This window comes from Hydractinia symbiolongicarpus, chromosome 7 (assembly GCF_029227915.1).
Source record: "Hydractinia symbiolongicarpus strain clone_291-10 chromosome 7, HSymV2.1, whole genome shotgun sequence".
NCBI lineage: Eukaryota > Metazoa > Cnidaria > Hydrozoa > Anthoathecata > Hydractiniidae > Hydractinia > Hydractinia symbiolongicarpus.
In genome coordinates, this window is record NC_079881.1 from 22,471,774 (window position 1) to 22,481,255 (window position 9,482).

At 34.4% G+C, this 9,482-nt stretch overlaps 1 protein-coding gene across 1 annotated transcript; it reads right to left on the reverse strand.

Moving 5' to 3' along the window:
- Positions 1–1,971: 1,971 nt before the first annotated feature.
- Positions 1,972–7,039, reverse strand: LOC130649069 (uncharacterized). Its single transcript, XM_057455270.1, has 5 exons — positions 6,967–7,039; positions 6,779–6,862; positions 4,177–4,438; positions 3,891–4,099; positions 1,972–3,388 (listed from the first exon to the last, which is right to left on the reverse strand). Exons 2-5 carry the CDS (start codon positions 6,849–6,851, stop codon positions 3,156–3,158), a joined length of 777 nt encoding a protein of 258 aa, XP_057311253.1. The 5' UTR covers positions 6,852–6,862; positions 6,967–7,039; the 3' UTR covers positions 1,972–3,155.
- Between the last annotated feature and the right edge of the window lie 2,443 nt (positions 7,040–9,482).

Here is a 9,482-nt window from a genome sequence, read left to right on the forward strand (position 1 = left end):
GGTGAGTGTATTTTCCGTGGCAATGTCTTTTGTGTTTTGACATACAGGAAATTACACAATGAGTCAACCTCCAAATTTCGGCAGAACCTTGTAGTACATTTATAACAATCAAGGCATCACCATTTTTAATGTAACTTGTATTTGGATTGGAGTCGTACTATTTTTCACTCAGTTTTAAATTCGCGCGACTTAAATTCGCGCATCCTAAAGTGGAGATATTCGCTCAGTTTTAAATTCGCGCACCCCAAAATGTCTACTCTCGTTAAAAACTCTGCATATTGTTCTAAAACGATGGTCGAAATGTCTTTCAATTGAAATTTATTTGTCAAACTAAAGCAAACGTTGCAAATCAAAGGAGATTTTAAAAGCTATTAATTACAGTACAGTTTGGTAGATCTTTTCTTTTTCTTCAAACAGTTCTTTTCAACAGCATAAAAAATAATACAAAAATTTGCTCTCTAAGTGCATCGATGATTCCCGATCTGCGCCAACCGTTTATTATGATTTCTTTTCTTGTACGAATATGATCATAGTATTTGGTGACCCATTTAGCATGTAGAGGCTTGAGAATGCTGATTTTCAAGTCGACAGAAACATTTTCTGGTGCAATTCCATTAGCGATCTGGGCTTGCACTTGTTCAGCATACCACGTCTGTGCTTGGTCACGTAAAAATGATTTACATGATCGATTGACAGTAAGGTCAAGTGGTTGGAAGTAATTTGTCATATTATGAGGAACTGGAACCATCTTTCCATGATGTTTTTTGACTAGATCTTTGACCTTGTCAGTCCATTGTGCTTTGAATACATCTGCAATCAATAGCCATTTCTTTGATGAACGAAAACCAAGCTCTTTTAGCACCACGATGCTTTCTTGGCAGTTCTCTCAATTCCCCTTGATCTGTTTTGGCTTCTTTGTAGCTTTTGACGATACCTCGAACCGTAGATTCAGGGACTCCAAACTTTCTTGCAGCAGGTCGTATGCCATAAACTATAGCCCATTTCCCAATCTCTGCACGCTGCAGCTTGTCATAATCGCCATATTTTTGCCTTTTCTTTTTTGGTTGGGGCTCGCTGATCATCTGCAACTGTTTTTGAACCTCATTTTGTTCAGAATCTCCTAGACCACTAGCTTGTGCACTCTCTGAGACAGTATCTTCAATTTTCTTAAAATACTTAAAAAGTGCCATGATTACGTTTTCAACGGAGATCTGTTTTAGAAAGACAAAACCATAACACAAACATATCAATGCAATGACATCTTACGTTCGAAAAGAAATTTTCGTTCGATTTTGCAATGCAATTGCATCCTCGGATGAAAACAATCACGTTGCATTTTGACAAGTGATTTTAAAAATGGCTGAGGGAAACTGCGTCGGTTGTCAAGCTATGACAAAATATCTCTGCTTAAAGTGTGGTGACTTTGCCTGTAACAGAAGTTTAAATTGTTCTGTGCCAACATCTGAAAGTTACCCTGGGTGGACAGAATGCAAAGTCGCACTGTGCATGAAATGCGAGAAAGAAGAACATGCCTCTTTTTATCAGGATCACCATCTTGAAGATGGAAAAGATTACAATAAAAGCGAGGCTCAAGACCAAAGTGAAGTTGAAGGAGCACAGGAACTCGAAGACTTACATTTGACTTCAAATGATCATGATCTGGTTATTGATTGTGCTTGCAGAGGATTTCACGAGTACCGAAAGATTTGGTTACCAAAGTTAGGACAAAGGCTTACCGTGAAACGGGATAAAGCTAACCTTTTTGACCCATATTCCATAGGACTATACTGTCATATCAAAGGAAAGATCGAGAAACTTTCAATTGTAGGGCATCTTCTACGAGAAATTTCCCGCTTTTGCAAATTCTACCTTGAATACAACGGTGTGATCAATGCAACAGTACAAATGACAAAGTTCCGCAGAAGTCCTTTACCTCAAGGAGGCTTGGAAATACCAATTAAATTGTGTGTTGGAAAAGGAGATTCAAGTAACGAAGTCTTCCGAAAAATGAAAGGGTTCATGCTCGAAAATTACCTTGAGCCAGAGAAAATCCCGCTGGAGATAAAGGTCGAGGAGGAAGACGAAGACGAAGAAGAAGAGGTTTCATTGTAATTTTAATTTTATTTAAAACAGAAAAGAAGTCACTATACCAGCTGAAAACTATCTCAAATTTTTACTTACAAAAACTGTTACTAAATTACATATCAATTTAGGGTTTCTTAAGCGACTTCCAAGTTTGTGATAGGAAAGCTATTCGCGCGGATTATTTTTCGCTCAGTCTTAATTTCGCGCACCTTGGGTCTGCGCGAATTCTAGTACAGCGCGAATTTTAATACAAGTAAGGTAGTGGAAAGTGAGCATAACTCTGGAGGGTGTTTATTATGGTTGTAATTTTTATGGAAACGTTTTCAAATAAAAATTGTTGAGTGATTGTATTAGCTGCGCAGTTTATCAGCAGGCTGTTTCCTGTGTTCTTATTTAAGCTGAAGTTAGGATATAGTTTTTTGTACAGATGTTTGACACAGGCCCAGTCTTAACAACGGGATAAAGTTATTTTTAGAAATAGGTATTATCACTTTGCGTTTATGCGAAACGATTTACATGTACTAAGCGCTTACCCAGGTGATTGCATTAATTTTTTAACTTTTGCGGAAACTTTTTCCATAAAGTAAAATAATATTGACCGATTGTGTTTGTTGTGACAGCGTAACAACGGGTTGCACTGTGCGCTTCATTCGATTAACGACATACTGCATATCTGTACTTACAGCGCTCCACCTGCGTGTGACACATTTTGCGGCACTTATTAAGCGCTCCACTAGGCGTTTGTCCAAGGATCAAACAGTTACTTGTAGCTAAACCTGGTGTTTCGACGCCGTAATCTGTCAGTTTGTTGTGATAGTATTTCTAATTTGTTATTACCAAACCATCGTGATTGTTGTAGAATGACATACTTAGTTTACAAGTCCATTATAAATTTTCCCTTTGTGAAAGAATGTATTTTATTTATAAATTTACAGTGTGTAGTGTCAGTGATTATTATGTTTTGTCATTACGTGCTAGTGTTTCTCTCTAGAGATTTTTTAATTCATATGTTAAATTTACATGTCTTTACAATAGACATGCAAGTATCTTTATTTCGGTGCATTATTCAATCAAAAATTATTGTAGGAATATTGCATGGCAGCGTACCCGTTTTCGGTGCTTCCTGGAACTGGCGGACCAATTGGAGGGCGTTGCGACATTGATGTGACAGGTGTTAAGATAAATTGCTCACCAGACGAGCTTGTAACCAGCTTTTGGTTTTGCTGCGGTTGTGGAGCCATTGTGTTTTGGAAAACTGTATCTCGTGATGCTGCTTGAAACATTTGAGTATTTGATTCTTGTCCTAAAACAAAAAACAACATGAAATAATTTCGTTCATGCTTTTATTGTGAGCTTCAAGTTGAGCAATCACATGCAGTCGTGAGACCTAACACCTTGATAAATTCTTATGTTTACTCCAAGTAACTTTGCATTTGTTTCCAATCGCATCTGATACAAAAAAAATCCCATAACTCCCATAACATAATTTTTCTGTCTGCCACATGTTTAGCAGCCTTCCCTACCCATTTTCATGTTCAAGTCAAGAGAGTTCAACTTGAACAATAAAAAAGGGAAAGAGGGGCAGTTACCTTAATGATAAAGTTTGGTTTGTGTAGCCATTATTAAGTTTATAAAATTTACGTTTAATTAAACTATATAATTAGATTCACAATTCAATTGAGGACCTGTAAGACCCTGCGAATAGAGCGAATGACATATACCGTGATGCCGAATTCACTGTCTTAATAAGTTTCCTTTGCATTTTTTTTTCAGACATAAAGATGTTAGTGAACTAGTAAACTAACCTGCATTTTGGCTACAGCAGTTATAAATTTTAAAACCATACACTGTGGCTGCAATTGAATTTGCCATCTGCAACAGGTGTAGTGCTAGAAGCATTGCATATACAATTTCTCCATAATCATGATTCTTGCTGCAAATCTTGTCTTCGTAGTACTCGTAAAAACCAATCCTGCCACTCCAATTTGATATTTTTTTGCACTCAGCATAGGTTCTAAAAACACAAAGAATAAAAAATAATATAAAAGAAAAAAAGGTATCGCCACCTTATGTGTAATACTTATTACTCACACAACTCCAGCTACTGATGTTGCAACAGCCACAAAAGTAAACACGATAGCTGTAATTACAAAAGCATTGAGCGTCCCGACTAAGCCTTTACTGTGTGTTCTACAATTAATACACACAGCCAATATTCCAGTAGCAATAATCCACAACGATGCAAGAACTGAAGTGTGATGTTGATTTAATGGAGCATCTTTTGTACGTAGTGCTCCATACACACTGACGCTAAAACCAAGCGTGAGAACACCAGTGGTAATAAGAACGATTCCTATTGCAAAAATATCAAAGCATTAGAATATAAACAAAAAGCCCTGCAACTTGAAGATTTCCGTTATTAGCCCTGAAGGTTCTGAAATTTGAAGTAGACCTTAACAAAATAAGAATTATAGTGTAAACAAATAATCGACTATTCTAAATTTTAAATAGGATATTAATAACATGATTTCGAGGGCTATTTGGAATTATTAAGCCCTGGCAACATTTGTAATGTTGACAAAACGTAGTGAGAGCAATTTGTCAACATTACAAATGTTATGAAAGATTATTGTACACAAAATAGCCCGAGAAAGCATGTTAAGAAAATACTCATGATGAAATGCCTTATTCTCAAGAACTCAACTTCGGATTAATCAAAAAACACAACTTGTATCAAATCTCAAATTATTTTATGTAATTATTTATTAAGCCAATCAAAGTAAAACATATTGTTCTAAATAATTCGACAATTAGTTATGTTGTAAAAAATAGCTAATCGTAAACATTTAAAAATCGCGGGTCTTTCTTGTGATAAAAACAAAGAAAATTATGAAGGAAAATAAAACCGTTTAATTACAGGCCGGTCTATTTTAAATTTAAAATGAACTTAATTAAGAGGTTGCTTAATTATTGTCTGTTTGGTTTGAAATCAAGATATCGTGATGCATGTTTAACTTTTAACAAGCTGGCTTTTGATATCTTTGTTAAACAAGTTACGGTGATACATGATCCATTATAACAAAATTTCAATTTGTCAATTTCGAAACCTGTGGACAATACACGGATCATTTGGTCAAAATTGATTTATTGAAGTCGAAAAATTTAATTGTTTATCATCCTTTTTTTTCGATTTTCAAATTTAAATTTTTTTTGGAGAGCCTAATTAGTTGGTGAATATTTTGTTTGACAAATCAAAAAATTTGAACATATCTAAGTTTTGAAATCTCAAATGTGAGAAATAGAATTTATAAGTTGAAACAAAAATAGATAAGCACACAATTAATTCTTTCGGTTTAATAAATTGATGGTCATTTTTCACGAGACATCTTGAAAGGAGGCAATAAACGTTTTGAAATTGTGATTTCATGCCTAACCAATCCAGCGTTCTCAGCAGCCCTTAAACGGCTATTTCCCAATTGAAATTTAACCTAAATTTTCCAATTTATTACAGGAGCTAATTATATTCACTACAAAATATGGGACTAATAGTCCATTTTATGCAAGTGGTGAAGGGATAAGATTTCAATAACATATACCTAAGACCAGCTTGATATAATTCCCCTTTGGGATTTAGCGACTCTAATTTTAAATTTCTAAAGAAATCAGAAATTTTCTAACAATCTTCTTTGTTTTGTAAATACTTTGGGTGATTTTAAAAATGTTTTTCAAAAAATTTAGGCACTCAAGGGGAACTGATTAGAAGCCTGCAACATGACAGTTAGCAGATACAGAATAGTATAATTATACCGTACGTACAGTATATGGTAGAGTTTTTTTACTGAAATTTTCTACAATTTTCCTCGTTATCGATATCCCATGGCCATCTATGTAGCACCACATAATGTACTACTTCGATGGAAACCAAAAGAAGAACAAGAAACGATTGAGCAAAAAAGAAACTAGTTTCGCCAACATTAGCCGTCTGAGCGGCTAATTAGTTGTATGAGGGACTTATTAGCCGCATGTCCTATTATTATACAACACACTATTTCAAATTCCAGAGACACATGGAAAAGACGTAGTGAGTTGTGAAAAACATGAAAAAAGCTTTTAAGAGCTAATTATACTGTACATACCGTATAATTATCCTGCATCGGCTAACTCTTTCAGGTTAATTATCAGTTCAGTCTGACCTTTAGGTGCCAGCAACAATTGACTTTTGTCAAGTTTCGACAAGTTTTTTTCAAATAATAAAAAAAAAATCTGTGATGGATTTGCTTTTAACCGATAGAGGTAGCCGCGCAACGTGTTGGATGGAAGTTTTTTTAGTCCTTTATTTTCCCCAAAGGTGAGTGGTTGGATGACCATCACAAAATATAATCACTTTTGGCCATGGCTGTTATTTGGCCACGGAATGATCTGGCCACACAAAAAATACATCATGATCCATGAGAAACAGATTATGTACAGCCCGTTTTCAGATTGGTCATTAATCTGTCACAGATTAAAATGAAGCATCTTTATGGAATTTTGAGAAAATATATATTCCTGGAGTTTAAACTTTTTGACTTCTATCAGGCGATTTTAAAGATTCTGCCTGGCATAGGCGCGACGGAAGTCAAAAATTAATTACTAAGACAGAATTGTTTTGTTTCTAGAACATCAATTTTGATGTTCAACCTGGTATACTTACCAAGTATGGAAATAATTCGCAGACGTTTCGTACGAACAGCGGCGTTAACAATTGTAGGTTGTTGATTTGTCATTATCAATTAAACTAAAAACAAATCAAATATTTATGTTAACGCAAGGAAGGTAATATAGTTGGTTTATACGGGAAACTTACAGGAGTAAAGAATATGCAATAATAAACGGATTTACCTTATCAAAGTTTCTAACTTAAAACACATCAGTTTTCCTCTTACAGCTCGATTGGTATGAAAGTAGATTTATTGATTTCAATGGATTAACTGTCTTCTTAATTAGTTAGAGGTATAATTACAACGTACTATTATGAAAACAACTGCTGCAAACGAAACTACATATTATTTATAATATGTAGTTTCGCAAGTAAATAAATTGGTTTTATATCTAATTTACTTTGCTCGGGGTAACAAAATTAAAAATTATTTTATTGTTTATTTTAGTATAAAGGTCAATCTTTCAGACTAATTGACAAACCTAATTAAGTAGTTTCGTCGCAGTATAATGCCTTTTCTTATTTTTTTGACCTTTTGACACAGTAAGACCCAATTTACACTAAATAAAAAAATATTTGTATAAAATAGGTTAATCTTTGTTGCGCACCTTTTATAATAGTTAACGGCAAAAACCTTAATACAAAAGTCTCAAAAAATTTTAGCATGTGAAAACGCTCTGGTGAAAATCTGTTTAGTAATCAACTATTTTAACACTGTGCAATGCCAGTGAAAAAGGAAGGGACAACCTCGTTCCCAATGGCTTTTGCCTTTTTGACACCAAGGCCTGCGGCATTAAAAACCCTGGTACAGGCTGGTGTACTCTGTAATGCGATTGACTGACATCCGGCATAAATAATTTATTCGTTCGTTATAATATATGTCATGATTTACTTATAAAGATGGTGAATCTTGTTACTAGAACATTGAGATGTAAGAGGATTCCTGGCTACAAAAAATGTTCAAAAAAATTAACTAAAACAAACGGTGAACCAAGCAGTAAATATTCTTATGAAAGATGTTAATTTGGAAAATTTCCATTGTTGACATTTTGAATGAAATTAAAGGTCTTTTTTAAAGCTTTATAAAAAACCATGACTGGCAATTTAGCTGGATTAAAAAAGACATGTATTTCTAACTATGTCAGTGTATGATTTATATCTTGAATTCGTTTCTTACGTCTGGACTTACACAAAAGTACCAAAAATGTCAACTTATGTGCTAAATATATGGCGCTGTGATATCTTTCTTTTATTAGAGCCTGATTATCTGTTATATGAAAGGTTTTTGGTACTTTGAAATGGAGAATATGATACTTTAATAATGAATAGACAAGGTCCTAAAATTCGAAATATTATGCAACAAGGGGAGGGGAGGGGAAGGATTACATTTGTTATAATTGGCTACAAGACGTGGTGGGTGGTAAAAACGGTTAATTTGGGTGTTACATAGTTATTGAATGGCTCTCTTGCTATACAATATATTACACATAAGTGATAAATCTCTCTCATGGGTTAGGCATTAATTTGACAATGCCTTCATTGATCACAAGTTTCTTATCTGATTGCTTGACCTTGACCCTTCGGATCATGTTAATCAGTTGTGAAGTTATCATGGTAAAGCACATTACATTGCTGATTAAACATAGTATATATTGCGTCTAGGAAAACTTTCACCATAGTTCAACTAGGAAAGTTTCTAGCTGAAGGGATCATAGCATAGCGTAGATATACGGACTGAAGGTTGCAAAGAAATATGCCAATTTTGACCCAATTTTAAACCTAATATTATTATTAACTGAGTTGCTTATAAAAAATTAATCAGCCAACATTTACAAGTTATTCAAAACCTATTTTTTATACTTAGCTAACCAGCTATCTAAGTTGGATTTGGTTGTATTTCCTTATTGAATATATAACTAACTAGATGCAACAGTCTAAGATTGTTGATGAATAATGCTTCTTAAAAGATTTAATCACTATAAAATATAGTTTCAGGGTGAACAAATAATAACAAGCATTAAAAAATATAAAAGAACAAGATCAATCGCCCTTGCCATGTGCAATTTAAGAACGAGGACTCGATGAATTTGCGTTTCTTAGCCGCAGAATCTGTAACAACTCATTAGTTATTTATAGTAACTAATATACTGGTTATGAAAAGCAACCTGTACCAAAGACTTGTTTAAGCGTGAAGTAAGCGCTAGTGACTTTGGCATAGGCAACAAACCCTGGGGACGAGGATGAGGAAGAGACAACTTGCACTACCTGGGATTTAATACTAAGTTCACTATTTTAATCAAGAACATTAGGACTGTTAATCTAATGCGACTGAAAGTTTTATAATTTAGGAATAACATAAGCAACAACAAAAGTTACTGGAAAATTTTAAGCAGGTAGTGTGCCGCGTCCATATTCAAAACCGCTGTGTTATATTTTTTTGCGAACTTGTTAATATGTTATATATTATATCCGTTGCGTGAGTGACGAAGTGGTCCCATGGCGCAAAAATCACGGGTTTCTTATTTTTTAAGCATTGTCTTTCCAAAGGATGGCGTAACGCTAAAATTTACGAAGTTAAAAAACCCTGCAAAATAGGTGTTTATTTTCTATTCAGGTTAAAGCCGCATGAGGTTGTAACTGTTAATAAGAGTACCCGTTTACCAACGGTTTAGCGTGCCGTATTTCACGGAAACAAGTT

Coding starts and splice junctions, on each gene's coding strand:
- LOC130649069 (XM_057455270.1), bottom strand. CDS start 6,851: ATGACAAATCAACAACCTACAATTGTTAACGCCGCTGTTCGTACGAAA. Junction 4,100..4,176: donor ACATCAGTAGCTGGAGTTGT/GTGAGTAATAAG, acceptor TTGTGTTTTTAG/AACCTATGCTGAGTGCAAAA. Junction 3,389..3,890: donor CTGCTGTAGCCAAAATGCAG/GTTAGTTTACTA, acceptor TTTTTGTTTTAG/GACAAGAATCAAATACTCAA.